This window comes from Leucoraja erinacea, chromosome 3 (genome assembly GCF_028641065.1).
Source record: "Leucoraja erinacea ecotype New England chromosome 3, Leri_hhj_1, whole genome shotgun sequence".
Classification (NCBI taxonomy): Eukaryota; Metazoa; Chordata; class Chondrichthyes; order Rajiformes; family Rajidae; genus Leucoraja; species Leucoraja erinaceus.
This window is the reverse complement of record NC_073379.1, coordinates 88351553-88378571: the sequence shown is the minus strand read 5'-3', so window position 1 is coordinate 88378571 and position 27019 is coordinate 88351553. Positions and strand designations below refer to the sequence as shown.

General features: G+C 41.0%; 1 protein-coding gene across 1 annotated transcript in view; it reads left to right on the top strand.

The window, feature by feature from the left end:
- The window catches only part of LOC129694298 (dmX-like protein 1), a 216936-nt gene that overhangs the window by 136012 nt on the left and 53905 nt on the right, over positions 1–27019 (top strand). The window contains exons 26-31 of the mRNA XM_055631009.1: positions 1840–1916; positions 4823–4950; positions 10942–11190; positions 16307–16405; positions 19306–19484; positions 23558–23685. Coding sequence (XP_055486984.1) covers positions 1840–1916; positions 4823–4950; positions 10942–11190; positions 16307–16405; positions 19306–19484; positions 23558–23685 — 860 coding nt within the window. The remainder of the gene's footprint in view (positions 1–1839; positions 1917–4822; positions 4951–10941; positions 11191–16306; positions 16406–19305; positions 19485–23557; positions 23686–27019) is intronic.

Sequence of the window (27019 nt, the reverse complement as noted above, 5' to 3'; positions counted from 1 at the left end):
TTCCCTTCCTCCCGGACAGAGCAAGGATGGAGTTCACCACTTGGCTTTCCTCCCCACCAGCCTCCACATTCACAGAGTCAATCTTCACAATTTATAGCACCAATTCGATTCCACCATCGCATACCGTCTTCCACACCTTTTCTAACAATTCTAAGAGACCATTCACTTTGTGACTCCTTGGTCCACTCTTCCAGGAAATGCAACACAAGCCCTTCCCTTCCCGTCGTCATCCAGGGACCAAACAGTCCTTTCAGGCAAAGTAGTGACGTGCATTTCTTCCAATCTGACGTACTGCATTTTATGTTCGCAATGTGGTCTCTACATTGGAGAAACCAGTCATAGATTGGGTGACCACATTGCAGAACACTATTCATTGTGCAGAGGTGAATGAATTTCCAGTTGCTTCCCAAGTTAATTCTCCATCCCACTCCAACATTGTTTATCTGTGGCCTTTGATGTTGCTTTAATAGATCAAAAATAAGATTAACCTCAGCACATTGCACTTTTCTGTGCATGCTATCAAATACAACAGGTAGCCGACTTTTTCTGTTTCAATCAAAAATAGCTGGTTCTACAGTAGGTTATCTATTTATAATATTCACTCAGTTTTTCTCTCTCCAATGGCACTGCCTAATCTTCTTGACCTTTTTATGGCCCTAACCTGCATTTCACAGCTTTTCCCTGTTCCTTCACGGTACTTGTTTTTATTCTTTAACTCCCCCCTCCCCCCCACCCCCTCTCAACTGATCAACTAGATCGGTTCACCAGAAGCCTTACTCTTTCAAAAATATTCTCCCAGCCCTATCCAATCTTCCCTCAAAATATTTGCAGCATAAACCTGTTTTCTTTCTTTCCCCATTCTGCTAAAAGATCTATGAAAGATTAACTGCTTTTATTTTCATGGCTGCTTTCTGACGTGCTGGGTACTTTCCAGCATTCTTCATCTAAATTACTCTGTAGAGTGTGCAGTGGTAGACTTGCTGCCTTACAGTGCCAGAGACCCAGGTTTGATCCTGAATATTGATGCTCTGTACGGAATTTGTACATTCTTCCTGTGACTGCATGTTTCCTCCCATATTCCAAAGACCTGCAGATTTATAGGTTACTTGGCTTCTGTAAATGTTTCTAAGGGTGTAGGTCATGACTAGTGTAAGGGTAATCATTGGTGGGCGTGGCTTCAGTCGGTCGAAAAGCTCGTTTCCACCCTGTATCTCTAAACTAAAATAAAAAAATATGAGTTATGATACTAATGGGCTATTTCTTTAAATAAAATACCAGGAAGTACATGAAGTCTCTTCCTTTAAGCGCCATGTTTTTTCTGAGCATATTGTCATTTCATCTTCAAAAATTACACAAAACTAATATGAAGATCTCGTGTCCAACTGCTTTCCCTGTTCTAGAATTGCCTTTTACCGTTTAAATTGACCCAGTCTTTGTGGTCTTAATATAGAAACCACTGTTCCTGGACAAGCGCATACATCATTTAAGCCTTGGGGATGTAAACAACTTAAAATAAAGCTAAGGCTTCAGGGGCAGAATCTAACATTAGCATTTTTGAGCATTCATACTGGATAACTTATTTTAAGTACTAATGAAAGGTTTAGTATCCAATTAGCTTTCATACATAGATGGGGTACCATGATGCTTTCAAAAATGAAAGAAGCATATTGTTAGTACTTAATCACATAATTAGAAATTGTCAGCATTAACAGTTTCTCCTAAGAAACACTGTGATATAACTGCTTAAAATAGTGCTTTGTATTTTGTTTAACAAGTATTGAGTGGCAATAGAACATGCATTAATGTTGCCTTGGGTAAATACATTTTGTTTAATTTCAGATCCATGTATTGCACACTATTGCTGCTTCGCTGTCGGCATGCCTCTACCAGTGTCTGTGTGATGGCCACAGTAACGGGTAAATGGGAATGCAGTATATTCAATTAGAACGTTGTACTTTCAAATTAATTTATTTCCTTTTCCCATTCTTTGTGGAACTGTTGAAAATAACATTGTTTAGTTTGCAACACTCAATATTTTACATAAGGTGGTGTTTTGTATTAAAAAGCTCAGGCATTGAAAGGCTATGTCTGATTTTACAGTTGTGTCAAAGTGGAGCCCAAGATTGTCCTTATCCAGCAATCACAAGCATGCACTTTTAAACAGTTAAAGGTATCAGTCAGCCTAATAAAGGCTGTGACAAGTGCACTGCACATACCATTTCAGTTCAATAAACATTGAAGCAAAAAATGGAACCACTGGTTTACATGTTTGCTTAGCTCATTGAAGCATCGTCCAAAGTAAAATCAATGGATTAACCAAATTGGATTTGCATTTAATTCTGGTCATTAATCCACGATAATTTCTTCCAGACTTCTTGTAGAATACTTTAAATGCAGATTATTCTGAACAGAATCAAAACTTAAATGTCCTTTTTTCCATTTCTTTGCCCCTACTCTTATCATGCAACTAATGTGCATACTATAACCATATAACCATATAACAATTACAGCACGGAAACAGGCCATCTCGACCCTTCTAGTCCGTGCCGAACACATTATCTCCCCTAGTCCCATATACCTGCGCTCAGACCATAACCCTCCATTCCCTTCCCATCCATATAACTATCCAATTTATTTTTAAATGATAAAAACGAACCTGCCTCCACCACCTTCACTGGAAGCTCATTCCACACAGCTACCACTCTCTGAGTAAAGAAGTTCCCCCTCATGTTACCCCTAAACTTCAGTCCCTTAATTCTCATGTCATGTTCCCTTGTTTGAATCTTCCCTACTCTCAGTGGGAAAAGCTTTTCCACGTCAACTCTGTCTATCCCTCTCATCATTTAAAAAACCTCTATCAAGTCCCCCCTTAACCTTCTGTGCTCCAAAGAATAAAGCCCTAACTTGTTCAACCTTTCTCTGTAACTTAGTTGCTGAAACCCAGGCAACATTCTAGTAAATCTCCTCTGTACTCTCTCTATTTTGTTGACATCCTTCCTATAATTAGGCGACCAAAATTGTACACCATACTGGAGAATTGACTTCACGAATACATTGTACAATTTTAACATTACATCCAAACTTCTATACTCAATGCTCTGATTTATAAAGGCCAGCACACCAAAAGCTTTCTTTACCACCCTATCTACATGAGATTCCACTTTCAGGGAACTGTGCAGTTATTCCCAGATCCCTCTGTTCACCTACATTCTTCAATTCCCTACCATTTACCATGTACGTCCTATTTTGATTTGTCCTGCCAAGATGTAGCACCTCACACTTATCAACATTAAACTCCATCTGCCATCTTTCAGCTCACTCTTCCAACTGGCATAAATCTCTCTGTAGACTTTGAAACTCTACTTCATTACCCGCAACCCCACCTATCTTAGTATCATCTGCATACTTACTAATCCAATTTACCACACCATCATCCAGATCATTGATGTACATGACAAACAACAGTGGACCCAACACTGCCCAATACTGCTCCAGCTGCTTCTTTTGTAGATATGCTGTGTCTTTTGTTGTGAATTTGTTATCAACTACTTGTGTATCTCATCGGGTCCGTCCTCATTCATTTAGTGGGCCATATTTCTCATTACCAGCACATCTTACCATTTCAGTGTACCTTATGTTCTATCTTGCGTTTGACTTATTTGGTGTTATTCTCTCATTAATAGTGTATTTTCATCACCACCTGCTTTTCCACATTCATTATGAAGGAGGCTGTTTGCCCATTGAATCTATGGTTGACATCAGTGCAATCACATCAGTCCCATCTGTCCACTTATCTCCCTGCAATGTATTCAGTTTTGTATGCCCATCAGCCCCCCCCCCTCCCTCCCTCGTAATTTCCTGCCACACATTACACTTGAGGCAATTTATGGGAACCAACAAACCTACCAGCACACCTTTGGGATGTGGGATGAAACAAAAGCACCCATAAAAAGGCCACGTTCACAGAGAACATGCACACCCACAGAGAAATTGCACAATGCCAGGATCGGGGTTCATGATTATTTCCTTAGAATCAACCATGCCAGATTGCAAAGGCAAACCCATATAAATGATTTTTCTTTCCACCAATTATTTCTGTCTTCCTGCTTTGGTTTAATTCCCCTTTTCTTGACCCACTACTCCTCCACCTCCATCATCCAGGTCTTCACAATTTCTATTCCACCTTTTGTACTAATAAAATGAGTATTATCACAATTTTATTCAGTTTCCTTGTAACCCCCAATTGACATCTTATCATGTCAAGTCCACTTTGGTTACCATAAAAATAGCATAATCGACATGTTCTCTCCTATCTTACAGTGCTTTCTTTATATATCTACTTTAGTTCTACATGTAAGTTGATCTTGTTTGCAAATCTGCCAGCCTTTTTCCAAGTGACCATTTTTCTGCTCTTGCATTCGCTGTTTTTTCAATATCAGTATATACACTATTTTCTTGTCATATTGAAGGTTATGGCAGTTATAAGCAACTATCCATTTCTGTTGACCTATTTTTTTCTCACGTCTTTATTTTTAAGTACTTTACAGTATCTTGTGCGATCTCACTCATTCAAAGGACATTTATTGGCACATACACTAATTGGTGCAGTGAAATTTGAGTTGCCATTGCAGCACACCTATAAAATAAACACAGCATTATAGAATTTAACATTAAACATAAACCTTTAACATTAAACATACCCTTCCACTTTGTTTATTAGTGAACATTTTTCTCTTTGGGTTGTGATGTGAATTGTGAACCATTTAAGAAGTGACATCTTACATTTCATTGGGGGAAAAAATATATGTTTTGTCTCTTACAGTTCTTTGTATGCAAACCAATTCACTGGAATGGTCTATCAGAGTTTTCTGTTTACACGGCAACGATTAAACAGAGCAGCGAGTTTAGATTGCTCAGTGACTCCCAATACATCTCCTGACCAATGGCCAGGTAAACTGCATATTTAGATATTTTTGCTATTGTTTTTAAAATATTGACCATTTGCTATTCACTAAACTTCTGCGTGTCATTACAGTGCCTGCCATAATGTTTAGGATAAAGACCGATCATTTATTTATTTGCGTCTGTACTCCACAATTTGAGATTTGTAATAGAAAAAAAATTACATGTGCTGAAAGTGCACTTTTTAGTCATATTTATATTAAGTTATATTATGACATATATAAAGTCATATTTTAATAAAGGCCATTTTTATACACCATGTAGAAATTACAGCAGTGTTTATACATAGCCCCCCCCCCATTTCAGGGCACCATAATGTTTGGGACACAGCAATGTCATGCAAATGAAAGTAGTCATGTTTAGTACTTTGGTGCATATCCTTTGCATGCAATGACTGTTTTAGGTCAGTGATTCATGGACATCACCAGTTGCTGGGTGTCTTCTCTGGTGATGCTCTGCCAGGCCTGTATTGGAACCACCTTTAGCTTATGCTTGTTTTAGGGGCCAGTCCTCTTCAGTTTTCTAGTCAGCAAATAAAAAGCATGCTCAATTGGGTTCAGATCGGGCGATTGTCTTGGTCACTCAAGAATTAACCATTTTTTAGCTTTGAAAAAATCCTTTGTTGCTTTAGAAGTATGTTTGGGATCATTGTCTTGCTGTGGAATGAACTGCCGGCCAATGAGTTTTGAGGCATTTGTTTGAACTTGAGCAGATAAGATGTGTCCATACCCTTCAGAATTCATTATGCTACTACCATCAGCAGTGTATCATCAATGAAGATCAGTGAGCAATACATGCCCAGGCCGTAACACCCCCACCACTGTGTTTCACAGATCAGGTGGTATGCCAGGGCTCGAAATTAGCGGTTGCCCAGTTGCCAATGGCAACCCACAGACCCGTGGGGCAACCTAAAAGCCATGCCATTTTGCCCGGCTTGACAAGCACCTGGGACACCTCTCGTTTAATTCTGAACGGGCCCCCCCCCTCTATCTCTCTCTCTCTATCTCTGTCACTCTCCGTCTCCGCCTGCTATCCATGTCCATGTCTCTGGCCCGCTGTCCATGTCTCTGGTCTCCGCCCGCTGCTCGTCCACTGGCCGCCTTACACATGCGCACAACCACGGCCAGCACCAAAGCTCCTATAGCGAGGATCTTTGGCCAGCACATCATCGGCCGTGGTTGTGCGAATGTGCCGCCCTGCACATGCGCACTGCCATTGCAACTGGTCGTCGTCGGCCACTTTCCCCCTCCCTTTGCATGGTGGGAGTCCTGGCTGCCATTGCTGTCCACTCGCCGTGACCGCTGAAAACCAACGTAGTCTCACTCGCTCCCTTTGCATGGTGGGAGACCTGACTGCCATTGCTGTCCACTCGCCGTGACCGCTGAAAACCAACGCAGTCTCACTCGCTCGAACTGGAGTAACTCCCTGGAGTAACTCTTGCTGCTTGGTTTCCTGGTCCTCCAAAAATATTCAAAATGGAATTTAAACACCACCACCAAAATCTGAAAAATAACAGCCTATTGCATTTTATCTGTTTATTTATTGTGTATATATATATGGTCTATGGTATATAGACACAGTGAACTTTTATCTCCTGTTCTGTATTATGTTTACATATTCTGTTATGCTGCAGCAAGCAAGAATTTCATTGTCCTATCTGGGACACATGACAATAAAACTCTCTTGCCTCTTGACTTGGACTTAAACAAAAAAGGGTTATTGGGAGAAAAAAAAAGCTACCTTCAATTTAATTGCTTCTGCTTGGGTACCTATAGTAGGGTGAAGACTATTCCATGCTTTAATTGTGCAGCGGAACTCCATGGAGCAGCCAGCATCTCTGGATAGAAGAAATTGGGTGACGTTTCGGGTAGAGACCCTTCTTTAGATTTCCTCTGGTTTTAGTGTTTTAGTTTAATTTAAAGATACAGCGTGGAAACAGGCCCTTCGGCCCACCGAGTCCACGCCGACCACCGATCACCCGTACACTAGTTCTATCCCACACATTGGCGACGTAAGTCAAGAGTCAAGATTGCTTTATTCTCTCAAGTCCCAATGAAATCCTTACTTGCAGCAGCACAACAGAATATGTAAACATAGTATTCCGTAAACAATGTTATCAACGAGAAAACAAAACAGTGTATATTTATATATGAATATATAACTATATATATACACACACACACACACACAATTTCCCTCCTTGGATCAATAAAGCTCTATCGTATAGTATCGTGTGTGTAGGAAGGAACTGCAGATGCTGGTTTAAACTGAAGATAGACACAAAAAGCTGGAGTAACTCAACAGGTCAGACAGAATCTCTGGACAAACAGAAAATATTACGTGTTTAAGAAGGAACTGCAGATGCTGGAAAATCGAAGGTACACAAAAAAGCTGGAGAAACTCAGTGGGTGCAGCAGCATCTATGGAGCGAAGGAAACAGGCAACGTTTAGGGCCGAAAGCCTTCTTCAGGTTTTGGGTTGGGTCTGAAAAAGGTTCCTGCACACATTTGGAATGTGGAAGGAAATAAGAGCACCCGGAGAAAACCCATGCGATGAAAGGGAAAAGGAGCAAACTCCATACAGACAGCACCCATATTCAGGATCAAATCCGGGTCTTTTAGGCAGCAACTTTATGGCCAATGTACTGCCCCATAATCTTGAACTGAATTAAAACCTACAGTAGCTGTAAAGGGGGGCATAGCATCACTCAGAGATTTAAGACTGAAAATGGATAGTTTCTTTTTTTTTAGTAACCAAAGTTATCAATTAATAATTTTTTGTGTGTTGGAAAATAAAATATAGTGGCACAGCTGGTGGACTTGCTGCCTCACATGCCAGGGATCTGTGTTTGATCCTGTCCTCGGGCACTGTCTGTGTTGAATTTGCACATTCTCCCTGCAAGCGAGTGGGTTTCCTCCCACATCCCAAAGATGCATTGGCTTTGTAGGTTAACTCGTCTCTGTAAAATTGCCACTAATGTGTAGGCAGTGGGTGCAGAAAGTGGGATAAGAGTGTGAATGAGGAGACAAAAATGCTGGAGAACATCAGCGGGTAAGGCAGCATCTATGGAGCGAAGGAAATAGGTGACGTTTTGGGTCAAGACCCTTCTTCAAACTGATTTGAGGGTGCAGGGGTGGGAAGAAGAAAGGAAGAGGCGGAGACAGTGGGCTGAGGGAGAGCTGGGAAGCGGAGGAGAAAGCAGGGACTACCAAAAATTGGAGGTCAATTTTCATACCGCTCGGGTGTAAACTGCCCAAGCAAAATATGAGGTGCTGCTCCTCCAATTTACGGTGGGCCTCACTCTAGCCATGGAGGAGGCCCAGGACAGAAAAGTCTGATTTGGAATGGGAGGGGGAGTTGAAGTGCTGAGCCACCGGCAGATCAGGTTGGTTATTGCGAACCGAGCGGAGGTGTTGGGCAAAGCGATCGCCAAGCCTATGCTTGGTCTCACCGATGTAGAGCAGCAGACATCTAGAACAGCGGATGCAATAGATGAGGTTGGAGGAGGTGCACATGAACCTCTGCCTCACCTGGAAAGACGGCTTGGGTCCTTGAATGGAGTCAAGGGGGGAGGTAAAACAACAAGTGTAGCATTTCCTGTGTTTGCAAGGGAAAGTCCCTGGAGAGGGTGTAGTTTGGGTGGGAAGGGACAAAATGACCAGGGAGTTACGGAAGGAGCGGTCTCTGCAGAAAGCCGACAGGGGAGGAGATGGGAAGATGTGGCCAGTGGTGGAATCCCGTTGGTAGACAAAGCTGGAGAAAATCAGCGGGTGAGGCAGCATCTATGGAGTGAAGGAATAGGTGACGTTTCGGGTCAAGACCCTTCTTCAGACTGATGTCGGTGGGGGGAGGGGGGTCTGGAAAAAGAAAGGAAGAGGCGGAAACAGTGGGCTGTGGGAGAGCTGGGAATGGGAGCTGAAAGAGGGAGAAAGCAAGGACTACCTGAAATTGGAGGTCAATGTTCATACCGCTGGGGTGTACACTATCCAAGCAAAATATGAGGTGCTGTTCCTCCAATTTGCGGTGGGCCTCACTCTGGCCATGGAGGAGGCCCAGGACAGAAAAGTCAGATTCGGAATGGGAGGGGGAGTTGAAGTGCTGAGCCACCAGGAGATCAGGTTGGTTATTGCAAACTGAGTGTAGGTGTTGTGCGAAGCGATCGCCAAGCCTGCACTTGGTCTCACTGAGGTTGATCATACGCTGAATAATCCAACTAGAATTTTGTTTGGAAGTGGAAAGAAATAATAGAAATTGCATTCTTTGCAACGTGTAAAAGGAGATGAGATACTGTATTGTAATTTTGCTGCATGTCATTGTGGTATATATCATGTCTTCATTGGTGAATATGTTTAGTTTGTGACTTTATTTGAAGCAGAAATAATATGTGAATGCTTCATTGACCATAATTCTGACTGGTAACTATGCACTTCATCCGAGCACATTATCGCACGTGTCATGCAAGCTGTCTTAAATGACCACCTAAACTGTCATTTGGCAACCTAAAAAGCTGCCAAGGTTGCCTGGCTGGCAACAGGGAAAAAAAGTTAAGCGAGAGCCCTGAATGCTTTGGGTTTCACAGATGAGGTGGTATGCGTTAGATCTTGGGTAGTTTCTTCTCTCCTCCATACTTTGCTCTTGCCATCACTCTGATGTAAATTAATCTTCATCTCATCTGTCCACAAAACCTTTTTCCAGAACTTTGGTTGCTCTTTTAATTACTTCTTGGCAAAATGTAACCTGGCCATCCAATTTTAGCGGCTAACCAGTGGTTTGCATCTTGCAGTGTAGCCTCTGTATTTCTGTTCATGAAGTCTTCTGCAGACAGTGGTCATTGACAATTCCCACACCTGACTCCTGAAGAGTGTTTCTAATCTGTCAGACAGGTGTTTGGGGGGTTTTCTTTGTTATAGAGAGAATTCTTCTGTTTTCAGCTGTGGAAGTCTTATTTGACCTGCCAGTCCCTTTGTGATTAGTAAGCTCACCAGTGTTCTCTTTCTTTTTAATGATGTCCCAAACAGTTGGTTTTGATAAGCCTAAGGTTTGGCTGATGTCTCTAACAGTTTTATTCTTGTTTCTCAGTCTCATAATGGCTTATTTGACTTTCATTGGCACAACTTTGGTCCTCATGTTGATAAACAGCAATAAAAGTTTCCAAAGGTGATGGAAAGACTGGAGGAAAGACTAGGTGCTGAGAGCCCTCTTATAACTGCATTAAGTAGGAAATTAAATGCACCTGAGTAATTACAAACGCCTGTGAAGCCATGTGTCCCAAACATTATGGTGTCCTGAAATGGGGGGGGGATCTATGTATAAACACAGCTGTAATTTCTACATGATGAAACCAAATTGTATACAAATGACCTTGAATAAAATCTGATAATGTGCACTTTAACCACGTGTGATATTTTTCTATTACATATCTTAAATTGTGGAGTACAGAGGCATATAAATAAATGATGGGTCTTTGTCTCGAACATTATGGAGGGCACTGTACATACTTTGTTCTATGTAGATTTTGAAGATGGGTGCATGATAGAAATGGATAGACCCAAAATGCTGGTGTAACTCAGCGGGACAGGCAGTATCTCTGGAGTGAAGGAACGGGTGAAGCCTCGGGTCGAGGTCCTTCTTCAGATTGAGTCGGGAGAGGGAAACTGGAGACATGGAAGGGTACAAAATGAATGTAAGATGTGAGAACGACAGATCAAACCATACTATGATCAAGGAAATGTAGATTGATTCATTGTTGGTCGAGGGGAAGGTCACAACGAGGCATACAAACAGTAAAATTAATCAGGAGGACGGAAACTAGTCGGAGAACTAGGGTGGGGGAGGGACGGAGAGAGTGAAAGCAAGGGTTACTTGAAGGAGAAATCAATGTTCATACAGCTGGGTTGTAAGCTGTGGTGGGAATGTTGATGTTAAATATTCTGAACATTTATACAAATCTGAACATTTACTCTCTTCTATAATTCACAGGAATAAAGGAACTGATTCAGCTCTTAAATTCAGCTGGAGATGAAGACAAGCCCAAATTAACAGTTCTACTTTGTGAGGTGTTGACAGCAATTTATCTTAGCCTTTTTGTTCATGGTTTGGGAACTCATTCCAGTAATGAGCTGTTCCGTATCGTGACTCATCCCCTTAACAGTAACATGTGGGCTGCAATTTTTGGTGGAGGTGCACATGTACCTGCAACGGACCAAATCCAGGCCACAGCTACGACAGGTTGGTTGACATTACCTCACTTTGTGTGTTCTTAATTATTCACTGTTAAATGTAGTCATAAAATAAGAAGCATTATTGTTGGGTGTTTTTTTTTAGTTTGATCAGAATTACACCACGAGAAACAATGAATAACTAAATCAGGTATCATTTGCCTTTGTTTGTACTATGACCATTGCACAGCTTGCCATAAGAACATATTTTAAATGGTTTTATCCCAGATTCTTTATTGTAGTGCTGTGAAGTTTCTCTATATTACTGTGAATTTAGGTCAAACCTTTTTGTAATGGTCTATTATGAAATTAACCAAGTAAGTTAACTATTTTGAATCTGACCTTAGTTAGAATAGCGTGAGGAAGTTTAGAGGTATAGCAGTATTAATACAGTCCAAAGATGTGCAGGTACTGTATGTAGGTTAATTGGCTTGGTAAATGTAAAAATTGTCCCTGGTGTGTGTAGGATAGTGTTCATATGCAGGGATTGCTGGTCGGCGTAGACCTGGTTGGCCGAAAGGCCTGTTTCCGTGCTGTATCTCTAAACTAAACTAAATTAACATGCCAGGCTTATCTTAAAGCTATGTGCGGCCACATAATTAAATTTCACTGCGTTAAAATTAGCGGACAATGGTATGATATTAGAGTGAATAATCTAGATGATTGAATGGTAATTTTACAGAAGATTTGTTTTGCAAATATTCATTTTGGCTCAGATGAGTAAATAGTTGTGCTTAAGTAAAGGATACTGGGGTGTGTATAATCAAAAGTATTACAATAATATTCACACATTCAATGTCCTCAGTGTTCATGGCATAGTGCAGGATTACATTTAAACATGACAATACTAGGTCATTGTTATAGCACTTGTGCATTAAATGTCCAAGACATAGGGGTGTAATTTAAAATGGAAGCCAAATCTCTTGGGGAGACATTACATGCAGAGGTGGAAGAAATTTGAAGTTATATTTCTTATTGCTTTTTAATGCTAGTTCATTCAAGCTTGAATCTGAGATTACTGGACTTTTGTTAACTAAATTAACTCATGGACATTTTGAAAAGATGAACATGCAGGAAAAAGTGAATATACATGGAGCTAATCAGAGATCAGAATTGACTTCCGTAAATTGTAGAAGAGATTCGAGGGACAAAATACCCTGATCCTCCTGTGAGGTGTACAGATTCAATTCAGTACTCCATTTAGTCCAAGATCTAAGTATGAAAACAAGACACCAAGTGCAGGAACAATTTAGCAGGTCAGGCCGCGTCTCTGTCGAACATGGGTAGGTGACGTTTCGGGTTGGGACCCTTCTTCACACTGATTGAGGAGGGGGGGGGGGGGGGGGGGGGGGGGGGGTGGAAGAGAGGAGGAGCAGGACAAAGCCTGGTAGGTAATTGGTTGGCAGCTAAGTTGCATTTCAGTGATTAAGGATTGAGCAAAAAAACATTTTACAAGAAAGGTTGTGGAAGTGAGAAAATTGTTATTGGATTACTTGTATGTCTACTAGGAACTGAGTCTTAGGTTAACTAGATTTAGTACTACTGCATCAAATTCACCGTTGCATTGGAATCACATTAGAGCTTTAAGGTAGAGATAGATTATTGATTAGTACGTGTCTCAAGGGTTATGGGGCGAAAGCAGGAGAATGGGGTAAGGATGGAGAGATAGATCAGCCATCATTGAATGGCAGAGTAGACGGTGGGCCGAAAGGCCTAATTCCGCTCCTATCCCATGGCCTTATGACACTAATAACAACTGGTGAAAGATGCACTTAGCTTTATTCAGCTGTTTGACAGGATAGCACTCAATTTCTACTCTTTCAAGGCACAAGGTGATCAGTCTCAGGAATATTTCTGGCTTCACTTTGTTCCCTGAGTTCCAGACTCTGGTTTTCATTTTGCAAATTCCGTCAGTCCAGAATTTTGTCAGGCGTAAAGTCCCATTTCCAAGACATTTCTACCCCCTGTTATTTCTGTTCGCCAATGAAGCCGGACAGTTCTCCAATGAAACAGTACCACATCAGCAATCCAAACCAATTACTGCCCATTTCATTCATGTGTCACAGGATTATCTTCAGTTTTCACTTCACTAATTGTGTCTCATCCTAGTTTTTATGTGCTGAGCCAATTGGGTACTGAGAACAGTAGAAATGATTGTCCCTGAGCAAGATCAAAGTACAAAGAACTCATTCCTACATGGGTCTCATGACTAAGTCTGATCACTAACCTAAATATTTCTTACTGTAGTGTCAGACAGCTCTTCTGTCTGCCATCGAGACCTGGGATGTTATTGGAGATATGCAAGAGTGGGTTTATTTTTTCTTATTTCAACTACAACAAATGTTAATTTCCCAATTAATTAGGCCTCTGCAACCTTGAGCCTTGATCAAGGAAGCTAACTTCAATATTAATGATTGCTACTTTGAGAAGCGGGGAGAACATTGGCCCTTAACGCATGCCAATCTGTTAATATTGAGGTTCACCCTTTCAATTGCTATCGATTGTTATCAATGTACAATGGCTCACAAGGCAGCAGTTGTACATTATTCCCAGGCCATTAATTTATAGTTTTTCACGATTTTGCCTTTGAAGTAACCTGACCAATGTTATGGATTGGAGTCCCCACATTTGTCAAGTTTAAAGGGAATTTAAAATCAAATGTGGTGTCCCCACCCTTTTCAAAGTGCTGAAGCTATGCCTGAGTGATGTCACTGGTAGGGCAATCATGTTTTGTCTTCAAATTTGAGGCAAAATTAGATTATTTGGGCTTTTCTTTTCACATTACATTCGAAGCATTCGAAAAAGATGATTCCTTGGTCATTGTAAATATCCTCTGTAATAATATCTAAAATATTGCTTTGCTATTTCATTAAACAGTTCTTTCTATCGGATACAAATCATAGAAGGTGTCCGGCAGAAACATTCTTTCTCTTTGTAGTTCAATTTGACCAAAAGTACTTGTCAGGTCCTCAAAAATATATATTACTTAATTGGAATTATAAAAAAGAATCATTTTCAATGAACAGCATTACAATTAAGCCCTATTTTAGGCAATAAAGGACCTCCTGTGAAGATTTTAAGAAAAAATAACACTTGTGCGCATCCTCTTGTATACACAACTTCAGATTGCAAGGTTCAATTGTTGTTGAATTATGCATGGGATGTGCATCATTATGCATCATTCTTATGATACTGCAATATTCAATTTTTTTTAAACAAATAAAATATATATATTGAATTGAAATAAATAAATGCAGTTTCAAAACTCCGTCAAAGATATAATGTCGACATTGTGCCCCAAAAATAGATCTGAAAATTGATTTATCAATTTTCAATGGGAGAAGATTAATTTAGTCTATGGGGGGGGGGGGGGGGGCTCCTTTGGGTTTTTTGGGGGGAAAAAAGTGAAGTGCATATTACTTTAATCCTTACAATTTACCTGCCAAACTTTAAATTGCTACTGAGCTATGTGAAGGATAGGTGCAATAAGTGTATTATATATTTGTTTAAGATGTTTAAGGTGGATAAAAATGGGGATGGAGAGAAAAAAGGGTTGGACTGAGATGGGCAGAATAATACAATGAATTTCTGCGTGTGAATAATGGGACCCACAGCTTTTTGAAGTGGAATAGAAGCAGAATATATTCTGAATATCTACTAAATGCTGGAAATACCAATTATTCAAAATCATTGGCCACATTGACTACAGAATGCTGTAATCTGCCTCGTTTGAAGAGGAAGTGCTCTTCTTGGGCCTCTGGGGAAAAGTATTGCAAAAGTGTAGGAAGCAAGTGAGGTTAGTTGGGAGTGTGATATATAAGTAAAGTGACCAGAAACACTGCATCATGCTTCTCGCTCCAGCACTGTTGTTCCACAAAGCAGGCATCCAATCATCATTTGTCTTTCCAACTTGGAGGAGGCAGCTTTGTTGTAAATATGGTATGCAAGTTAAAAGTGATATAAATAAATAGCTGCTTCATATTGATTGTATGTTCAGGATCACGAATGGTCGAGAAGAAGGAAGTAAAAAGGCAAAGGTTGCACCTCCTGTGGTTTCACAAAAATGAACAGTGATAAGAAGAGAGGATATTGGTTGAGAAGGAAGAGTGAATCAAAAAGCCCTTGAGGCAATAGGCCCTTAGAACAGCTGTAATATGAGGTGAAGGTAGGATGTGTCTGCTTGTGGCATCATATTGCAGTTTTCAAAAAATTATGGGGAATGATTTATTGAAAGTGAAAGCTAGAGGAATGAAAAATAAATACATTTGGAATGCTATCCTAGTTGTGAATATGGGCAAGAGTGATGAGAGCAGAGTTAGGGAAACCGATCATACATGGTCAAAGACCCTGACACCTTTCTTCAAAGAGAATTATTCTCGCATATGTTGTATTTTGCTTATAGATTGGCCATAATTTGTTTGATTGCTGTAAATAGGACCATTTTAAAAGACTGTTGGAGGATGTCCTTTGCCGATTCAATATATAAAAACAAACGGTTGATGCTTTCAGAGGGCTAAGATGAACTTGTGTTGGTGAGAGAATATAGATACACTGCATTTAGTTATGTTATAGATTACTTGAGATTGAAATGGGATACTCTCATAAAGTGACCAGATAGTATCTCCTTGGCAAAGCACACAGGAATTCCCTACTATACATTAAATGTAAGAGTAACCATAATATGCAAATTATGCTGTGCTCCAGCTTCATGCGTTGGCCAGAGGTTTCCCTCTATAAATATGCTCAACTGTGGCTGCAAAATAAGATTGTTTAAAGAGGAATTGCAGTTCACTCAAAGGTGTAATTCGCTTTCTTCCCCCAAAAGAGCAAAACTCACTTTGTAGGTAGAACAGTTCTGAAAATAAATCCACTTTCTTGCAGCCATATTCAGATCAGTTTATGAAAGAATCTGAATCCGCAAATGCTGAATGTGAGTAGCATTTTACTACTCTGCTGTAGTGATAGTATTTGAAATTAGCAATATTTGTCTTAAGTATTATAGCAGTATATGCAAAAATACTTTTAATTCTAAGGAGAGAGTCTTTACTTTGTTAGTTTTATATTTCTCTTTCCTTCATTTCTTCCACGTCATTCTCATTGCTTTTCCACTGATGAGATAATAACAGTAGAAGCGTTAGAAGAGTTATCTGATCCAGAGCTGCAGATTGATCCCTACCATTTCAGTATGTCTGAGGCTGAAGTAGTTAAGGTTACTGGTGAGGTTGGTGAGTAAATACTTAGACTGCCTCATATTTGTGTGTTATGGCTTTTCCAGTTAACTACAATCAATCAAGGCTAGATATGAGTAGCGAAATATTGTGAAGGTACCATTGCATTTTAAACTAACTCATTTGAATGTCAATATATCCATGCATAATTGTCTACCATGTGCAAGCAATAAAGTACCTCTTAATGTTTTCCTATTAATGCTCTTAATGTTTTCCTATTAATCTTGTCAATGTGATCTGTTTGAGCTGAAAATTGGTCATTTCTGCAAGTGTTTTTTTTTCATATTTAAGTACGGTGCGTAGAAGAGCTGTAAAGGTATAAAACCTAAAAAGTAATGGTTCCTGTATGACTAATTGGAGAAAAACAATACCAAAGCAAAGGAAAAGTTTATAAAGTTGCCAAAAATAGTAGGCCTGGGGATTAAATTCACACAGGAGAACCAATAGATTTATAAATATTGAGTAGATGACTTAAAAGCCAAAGTAGGATACAGGAGTTTTTATTGAAAGGAAAAACTTGCAAGGACACACGTAATTTCCGCCCAGTCAGTCATAAGGATTCATAATATAGAATAAGGAAATTGCAGAGAAATTAAAGAAAACAATTAATTAATATTAAAGAAAATATGCACATTCTGCCAGACATAGTGTGGAATCAAAGAAAACCTAGTGAATTTGGAGAGTACCAAGGATAGTTATTCAGTACAGAAACAGGCTCTTCAAACAAACTCATCCATGCCAACCCAGTTGCCTGACTGAGGTAGTTCCAGTTGCTAGAGCTTTGCCCATATCCCTCTACACCTTTGCAATTTATGTACCTAGTCAAACGTCTTGTAAACATTGTAATTGTACCCACCTCTTCCACTCCCTCTGACAGCTCATTCTACCTACCCACTATCTCCTGTGTGAAAGAAATGCTCCGCAGATCCCCTTAAACTCTTTCCGCACTCACTTAAAACAATGCCCTCTAGTTTTTGACTCCATGCCAACCCTGAGAAGACTGACCATTTGCCTTGTATATGCTCCTCATATTTATAGATGGTATAAATAAATACTCGGCCTCCTTTACTCCAGGGAAAAAAGCCCCAGCCTATCCAGTCTCTCCATATAACTTTTGTTGTCTTCAATGAGAAGGGTATTGAACACACGTTGGGACATCACAATACAGCTGTACAAGTCGTTGGTGTGCCCACACTTGAAGTACTGTGTGCAGTTCTGTTCACACAGCTACAAGAAAAATGTTATTAGTACAGGAAAGGTTTACCACCATGTCACCTGGTCTTGAGGACTTGAGTTACAGGGAGAGGCTGAATAGACTGGAACATTTTTCTTTGGAGTGTAGAAGGCTGAAGCATTAGGTTATTGAGGTATACAAAATCATGAGGGGTTGGAATAAGGTGAATGCTCATGGTGTTTTCCCAGGGTAGGGATGAAGGAGGACCCCCCCCACCCCCCGCCAGTGAATGGGTGTAAGACAAGGGATTGCCTTCAAATCTAAGAGATAGCATTCACTCAGTGATATGAACCTTTGGAATTCTTTACCCCAAGGGTTGTGGATCTCAATCATTGTTTTCATTCAAAACAAAGATGCATCGATTTCTGGAAATTGAGGAAGATGGGAATGGCTGATATTTTACCTCTATGCCATTTTGGAAGATGGCACTGAGGTAGAATATCAGCTATGAATCTTGACCTAGAGTGGAACAGGTAGAGTGGTAATGACTCTGACCTGCCACTGTCCTGTTACTTTGAATACTGCTTCTCTATGCATTGCTGTTTGAGTTGGATTTTCTTTTGGTTGGTACTTTAATGTAAGTATGTGTTTTCTTTAAAATAAATTAAAATGGAAATGAACTTTTCTATTCCATGTCTGAATTTCTGTTAAAAAAATGTAAAAAAAATATGTTAAAGTGGTTGATACATGAATTGCTGTTTTTGTGGATTTTTATGCATGTCATCTGCTGTAACTATATTTTCTTATTTATCTAAACTTGTGCATTAGAGAAATGTGTCTGCTAGAGTTGCATGAGGGCATGAATTTGTATGTTCAGCATCTTGTCTAATTTTTCAAAGGGAATTGGAATTGATTAGGAATGTCAGAGAAATAATGCTGACACTTGCACCTATTTATCCTTATTATTGTTGCCCTTTCCAATTTACTTTTTTGTGACTGAAACAAAATATTATGTTAATTGCTGGGATGAATAAATTCTGATAAATGAAAGTCAATCAGTCTTTAGATGCTGGAAATCAGAAATGCAAACAGAAAATGGTGGAAATGCCTTGCAAGTTAAGTGCCATCTATAAGAAGAAACAGTTAATTTTTCAGGTTAATTTTCCCATCCCAAAGGAAGGTCTGAAATGTTAACTCTTTCTCTTTCCACAAATTCTGCCTAACCGACTGAGTCAAAGATATATAGCACAGAAACATGCCCTTTGATCCAAGTCTGAAGAAGGGTCTAGACCCGAAACGTCACCTATTTCCTTCGTTCCATAGATGCTGCCTCATCCGCTGAGGTTCTCCAGCATTTTTGTCTACCTTTGATCCATTAATATTTTAGCACATATCTTGCCCTTATCTATTTTATTCTTCCTACATTTCCATCAGCTCTTTCCATATATTCTATCAATCACCAACATAATAAGTATAATTTACAAAGGTGGTTAACGTATCATCCCATTTTTGTGATGTGTGGAACCAGGAACAACTGGAGGCAATCCTTACCATTACATACAAACTGCATGCAGACAGCATCAAAGGTCAGGATATAACCGGTTGTTGGAGCTATGAGGCAGCAGCTCTACCAGCTGCACCACTGTGCTGCTCACCATTTTCTATTCGTGTTTAAGTTCTAATAAACATGTTGCCATAAGAAGTTGGTGATTTTTAATTACAGCTCCCACTGATGAGAACCATGTCAGCCATTTTATGAGCATAACGCCAAGACCAATGATCAGAGATTCTGAAACAGCCTCTCCCAACCATGCTTCTCCTGATGTAAACCAGAGGATTCCTGTTTATAAAGAGAATTTTATCCCACCAGAGCTTAGTATCTGGGATTACTTTATTGCAAAGGTATGTATCAATTTGAGAAAACTTAATTTCATATTATTATTGAAAATGTGGAGATTAATATATTGAAGTTAGATTTTGGAACATGCGGACCGTGACCAGCAAAACATAAAATATTCAAACAAAATGGTTTTTCTTTGTGTGAGAATAAACAAATCTACGCATTTGAAAAACCATATTTACACCTATGCCATTGTTAAGGAAATTTAATTAATTCAGACCTATTTGCAAAACTTACCTTTGAAATGTACACCATATGTACATTTGATGGATAACACAGGTTTATTTTTAATTTGTGGTGAATTATCTTTGTACACTGACACTGTCCTAGGATCTTGTGGTCACATTGACATGTAAACTAAAATTAAAAAACACCCATGTAATCCCTGCTTGCAATGTTACATTAAACCATTTCTAACCTGTCTCAATTCTTTGCTCTCCAAGCTCCAATCTTTAAATGTACTATTTCCCAATGTTTCATTATCACAACCTGGAAGTTGTTCTAGATTGAGAATTATTTAAATTATTCTGTTATTGTAAAGCCTAAAGTTACAATCCTACCTGAAAGAGCTCTCGAAATCCATTGATGGCTGCATTCTCACTCTTGAACATAGAGTGAAAATTGTAAATGCTGAAAGCATTCTAGCCATGTACCTCCTGGAAATGACAGTCACAATACCATGTGATTTATTCTCGGAACAGGAAGATATTACAGTTGAAAAGTATTTTTAAATGAATAGAGCAACAGTAAAGAGGATGAGTGATTTTCAAAAATCTCACATACAGGTAACAATGTTTCTACCGTTTCTATTTATTTTGTTGAGAGGCGGAAGTAGTCAATAGTCTATTTAATTGTCATTTGGACCCCTGGAGGTCCAAATGAAATGCCGTTTCTGCAGCCATACATTACACACAAATAGACCCCAGACACAACATAATTACATTTTACATAAACATCCATCACATAGCTGTGATGGAAGGCCAAAAAAACTTTAAAAAACTTATCTCTCCACTGCACTCTCCCCCCCCCCCCGATGTCAGAGTCAAAGTCAAAGCCCCCGGCTGGCGATGGCGATTGTCCCGCGGCCATTAAAGCCACGCCGGGTGGTGCGAGGTCGCACACCGGGTCTTGGTGTTAAAGACCCCGGAGTGCGCTCGCAGAGTCCCGCGGCCATTCCAAGCCGCACGGGGCAGTGGTGTTAGGCCCCGCTCCAGGAGCTCTTCAACCCCGCAACTCGGGCGGGAGAAGTCGCCGTTGCAGGAGCCCCGAAAAGCGGTCTCCCTCCAGGGATCCGCGGGCTCCCGGTGCCGCCGCCCGCAGACCCGCAGTAGCAGCCTCCGCATCAGCAGCAGCAGCAGCGGCAGCGGCAGCGGCAGCGCTCCTCCACCGCTCCACCCGCTCCGGTCTCGGCCAGCTCCGCGACGGCAACGGTGAGTCGTAGCACCAGAGTCCCCGGCTTCTTCCTGTTGGAGGCCGCTCCTCGTTGCGGCCCCAACGACAACTGAGACCCGACGAGAAAAGGTCGGGTCTCCAGTGCAGGGAGAGATTCAAAAGTTTCCCCCCCCCCCTCCACCCCACCCCCGCCCCCCCCACACACACACCCCAACATAAAATAACACAAAAACTACATAAAAACACAGACAAAAAATAATAAAAGCGCGGACAGGCTGCAGAGGCCGCTGCTGACCAGAGTCGCGCCGCCTACCGGATGTATTGTGTAATAATACCACTACACAATAGGAGGCATAGAATAAAGAATAAAGGACTCACAAGACTAGTTTTAATATCTCAAAGGATGCAAGTTTGTCTGAGATTGAAAAACAAACTCGCCTCTCTTCATGACCTGCCCCTCTTGAATTTGGCAACTTGGTATAAAATTTTGACCTTTATGTTTAAAGAAGCATACACTTGCATTAGTGGTAGAGCAGAGAATGCTTATTTGGTTGATTATTGGGGTGAAGGATTTTGCACATGTAGAAAGATTGCACATGTAGAAAGATTGCTCTTTGAAATTGAGAAGAATGAAAGGTAGCTTGTATAGAAAAAAAATTCTGAGTAGGATTGACCAGGGGAATGCTGAGAGCCTGTTTCCCCAATGATGGTACCTGGAACTAGGAGGCATAACTCCAGAATGAGGGGTTGCCCAAACGGTCGAGAAGGCAAGGAGTTTCATCTGAGGACTGTGACATTTTGGAATTCACCTATTCCTGAGAACTGGAAGTAGTGGCTGACATATGGTGCAATTACAAGGGAGTTAAGGGTATGGAGGGAGATCTGGAAACTGGGGCCATTTATATTTTATTAAATATCAGAGCAGATTTAAAGAGACAATTGGCCGACTCTTCCTGTTGATTATGTTTTGCTGTTAATGGCGATGGGGCAATACACTCCTAAGATAGGCTGAATTATTTAAGCTTTTAAATGTGAAGTATTCCATTGCTTTAAGCAATTTTATCTTTATTCTTGGTCAGCAGATCCACTGACATAAGGAATCCTGAAAGGGGAAAAAGGCAAGGAATGCCTTTGCGGCATTGCATATAAAATCAAAGAGAAGTAATAGTGTGCCTTTTGGACTGATCAGACGAACCATTAAAACTCCCTCTAGCCTTCTATGATCTTTCTGTTTCTCCACCCCCAATAATTCCTGTATTATTCAGCATCCCAAGGTTTCCTCTTCCCAGCCCACCACTACCACTAACCTCTTCACACAACTAGCCCTGCCTGGCCTTATCTGGACAGTTAGATTTATGCTGACGATTTTGCATCCACTGAACAGCTAGCCTATCGATGTGGCTGGTCGCAGATGGGACACAAGAGGAAAATAATATTGACCAAATTCCATGATTTGTTTCCTATTGCTAATAAGCATCTTGCTAAATATGTACGGGAAGTATTTTTATTTAATAATTGAAGGAATCATCCTAAAAGCTTTTAACTAAGGTTATAAATGACAATATATAGGTATGTTGCAAAGCCGACCTGAAGCGTCGTTGAAAATCTGCCCCAGGCCGTGTGCGTGATTTTGGCGCTGTTTTGAGGGGGCGGGTTTAAAACGCGATTTTCTATAGGCTGTTGCAATCGAAAATGTTCAGCCTAGTAAATCATTAACGAAAAATCGGTGAAAGACCCCGTCGTAAAAGGTATTATTAGTTTTTATGGCTTTGTATAATAGTTATAGTAGTTTAAAAATCACTCTCTAAACCCGCGACCTCTCGCAGCCCCAGGGTTTTATAAAGCAGACAATTAAAGGTATGTACCTTATTTTTACATTAAAAAGGACTTCTTTAGAACCCTTTATACAAGTTTAATGTTGCGTGTAGCTCATTTTGGCCCCATTATATCCCGCAGTATTTTTCTGGGCATTTGAGGGCACAAATCTACCGCAATGTGAACGTTCTAAACCAGCGTGTTCACAGGAACCCACTAGAAAGCTGATTTAAAATGGACTTTAATTTACAGCAATTGAACACTAAATTCCTTCCATTTGGCCTATAAATTAATGTAAATGAGATTTAAAAATCATGTTTTATTGTGAATTATTTATGAATATTATTTGGACACTTGGGCTATTTAAAAATATTAATCATTTATTAAGAAATGGATAGATGTTTAGATCTAGTAATTGAAGTTTGAAATTTGCTACATTTGGGTAACTAACTAATTATATGTTTCAATTTCAGGTCATCCAAGTTAGATTATTTTATATTTGTTTCAGAATGGTTCAATCTACGATAACTGAAAATTTCATTCAGTTCTCTTAATTTTTAAGAAGGTTATGGGCTTTTGACAGCACACGATCACAGCTTTTTTGTTATGTCCATAGAAAATCAATAGGGAACAAGATGCTAATTTGCGAGTATGAAAATGGCCATAACGTTTTAAATACGTGAGATATGAAAGTGAATTAGGTGTCAAATTAAACTTTTTATGCTTTATCTGATGGGATAAATTACAGACTTGATTTTTTAAATCTCAAAATTTTGTAACATTGCTACAATATAGTTTGCATAACACCAAGTCATTTTTTTAATCCAAGGTTACAGCTGTTAAGATCTGCATACGTTCTTTTTTCCAGCCCTTCCTTGCCCCGTCACAGAGCAAAGATGAATATGATTCAGACGAAAGCCAAGATAGTGACGATGAAGATGATGCATTTTCTTCAGATGTACAGCTTCAAGAGCATTCAAATCCTAATTCTTTCAGGTATGAGATATCTTGATTTGTTTTGAGAATATAAGAAATGGATGCTGGAGTAAACCATTTGACCCGTTCAATCATTTTTCACATTTAATTAAGAACATGCATGATCATGTGTCCTGTTCATTTTCCTCCTTGATCTTGTGATTCTCTTGATGCCTAAAAATTTCCCAATCTGTACCCTGATGAACTCAAGTATTGAACATCTGTAGTCCTCTGGGATAGAGAATTCGAAACAATTATAACAATCTGAATGAAGAATTCTTTGTTCTTATTTTACATAGACGCGCAGCCAAAATAGCAATCGACTTGTACAATTGATGCTTTGGGCTTTGTGAAAGTAGCCCAAGATCTTTCTACGGACGTCACACATTTTGTATTGAAAGCCTTTGCTGTATTGTTTTGCTGGACAATTTCTTAAATATGCTTCTGCTGAAGATGCTTCACTTATCAATGGATTCCATATTAAAACAGTTTGCTGAGGTGGTAGGGGAATGTGGGATGTCTCCTCCTAGTCCTTTCAGTTATAATTATTTTTCAACTGGAAACCATTTCTGGTAACTTTATAAGAAAAAACATTCATATTTTCAATATCTTCAACAGAACCAAATCTGTCCAGAAGAAAAATAATTCTGTGTCCCCACGCTACTGAAGCCCTGTCGATCTGATACCTGTCTAATAAAGCATGTCCGCAAACTTGGAACAAACATTTTCTTAAGTTATGGTGACCTTCTGTGATCTTGAGCCAGCAATAGACCTTTGTTTATTAAAAAGGTTCAGTATAATGTTAGTCATAGAGAGTTATAGAGTGATACAGTGTGGAAACAGGACCTTCGGCCCAACTTGCCCACACCAGCCAACAGTGTCCCAGCTATACTAGTCCCACTTGCCTGCGCTTGGTCCATATCCCTCCAAACCTGTCCTCTCGAGACGAACCATATAGCCTCACGAGGCGAACCATCCGTAATGTCACCTCTGAACACAGCCGTGACATCCTCCTTAACCAACAATGCAACCTTCCCCCCCCCCCCTCTTTTCCCCTCGCCCCTGAAGCTCCTGTACCCCAGAACATTGTGCTGCCAGACCTGCCCCTCCCTTAACTAGGTTTCAGTCATTCAGATTCAGATTCAATTTTAATTGTCATTGTCATTGTCAGTGTACAGTACAGAGACAACGAAATGCATTTAGCATCTCCCTGGAAGAGCGACATAGCACATGATTTGAATAAATAATAATAAGTGTCCGGGGGGGGGGGTGGTGATTGGCAGTCACCGAGGTACGTTGTTCAGTAGAGTGACAGCCGCCGGAAAGAAGCTGTTCCTCGACCTGCTGGTTCGGCAACGGAGAGACCTGTAGCGCCTCCCAGATGGTAGGAGGGCAAACAGTCCATGGTTGGGGTGAGAGCAGTCCTTGGCGATGCTGAGCGCCCTCCGCAGACAACGCTTGCTTTGGACAGACTCAATGGGGGGGAGTGAGGAACCGATGATGCGTTGGGCAATTTTCACCACCCTCTGCAATGCCTTCCGGTCGGAGACAGAGCAGTTGCCATACCATACTGTGATGCAGTTGGTAAGGATGCTCTCGATGGTGCAGCGGTAGAAGTTCACCAGGATCTGAGGAGACAGATGGACCTTCTTCAGTCTCCTCAGGAAGAAGAGATGCTGATGAGCCTTCTTGATCAGAGTAGAGGTATTGTGGGTCCAAGAGAGGTCATCGGAGATGTTGACTCCCAGGAACCTGAAGCTAGAAACACGTTCCAACTCCGTCCCGTTAATGTGGATGGGGGTGTGCGTGCCGCCTCTGGACTTCCTGAAGTCTACAATGATCTCCTTGGTCTTCTTGGAGTTAAGGGCCAGGTTGTTGGCTACAACGTCCTAGTCACTCATACCTATCCATGCCCTAAGCTCATCTAACTTACCCGTCAGGCCCTTTGCATTAAAATACGTGCAAAATCTTCCATGATGGCATGACAGGAGCAGTTCTGGTCAACGGCGAAACATCTGCACCTTTCGACATCTCCAATTGAGTGAAGTAAGGTTGCGTCTGACCCCTGTACTCTTCAACCTCTTTTTCGGCTGCTTCCTGAGTCACTCACTCCAAGACCTAGACCGTGGCGTGTATGTGAAATACCGTTTGGAAGGATCTTTCTTTGATCTTCGACGACTGAACGCCACAACCAAGACGCACGAACGGCTCATTCTTTTTGAGGGTGACTGCGCCCTCATGGCTCACGAGGAGTCTGGCCTCCAGTTCATTGTGACCAAATTGGTGGAAGCAGCACAGGCTTTTGGTCTCACAATCAGCCTTAGCAAAACTGAAGTCATCCACCAGCCGGCACCAGACTCTGCAGCACCGCCCTCAAGTGTGTATATTGACAGCACACAGCTGAAAACCGTTGACACCTTCAAATACTTAGGAAGTGTACCATCATCTGATGGCCCCATGGGCATGGAAATCTCAACGAGAATCAGCAAAGCCAGTCAAGCACTTGGACGACTTGGTACACAAGTGTTGAACCACCACAACATCGAGCTGTCAACTAAACTCAAAGTCTACAAAGCTGTTGTGTTTTGCAGCCTGCTCTATGGCTGTGAAACATGGACCTTGTATAGGAATCACATCTGTCAACTTGAGAAGTTCCATGTGCGCTCGTTACGGTCCATCATGAGCATTCGCTGGCAGGAGAAAGTGCCCAACCTAGAAGTATTGGACAGATTCAGCTTCACAAGCATCAAGGTAATGATCATCAAAGCACAGCTCCAATGGATTGGGCATGTCATCAGGATGGATGAAACCCACATGCCTCGACAGGTCTTCTAAGGCGTGCTCTCCCAGGGACAAAGGAACCATGAGCGTCTCAGGAAGCAGTACAAAGATTGCGTCAAGGATTATCTCCACTATTGTGGTCTTGCGCCCAAGCAACTGGAAGCCTGTGCCAGCGACAGAACATTCTGGCGTGCAGCAGTGCGAACAGCAGCTTCGAGCAACACCACCTAGAGCGAATTACCAAAGCCAGGGAGAGGAGGAAGGCTGCCGCCCAGAACTCACCAGCGATGACCTTCACCTGCCCCCACTGTCCTCCAGTGTGCGGTTCACAAATGGGATTCGTGAGCCATGTCAGAACACACCAGAAGTGAGACTGCACAACCCGCCATCGTCGTTATCGACGGGCCACCACCACCAGTTCAATCCAATCCTCCTTCCTCGCTCTATGCCTTTCACCTGCCTATTCTGTCCACTAACCTTTCCCACACCACTCTCCATAACAATTTCTAGCCTCTCACGTGCCTCTGTCCTGCACAAGATCCCACCCCTCTGCCAATCTAGTTTAAACCCTCCC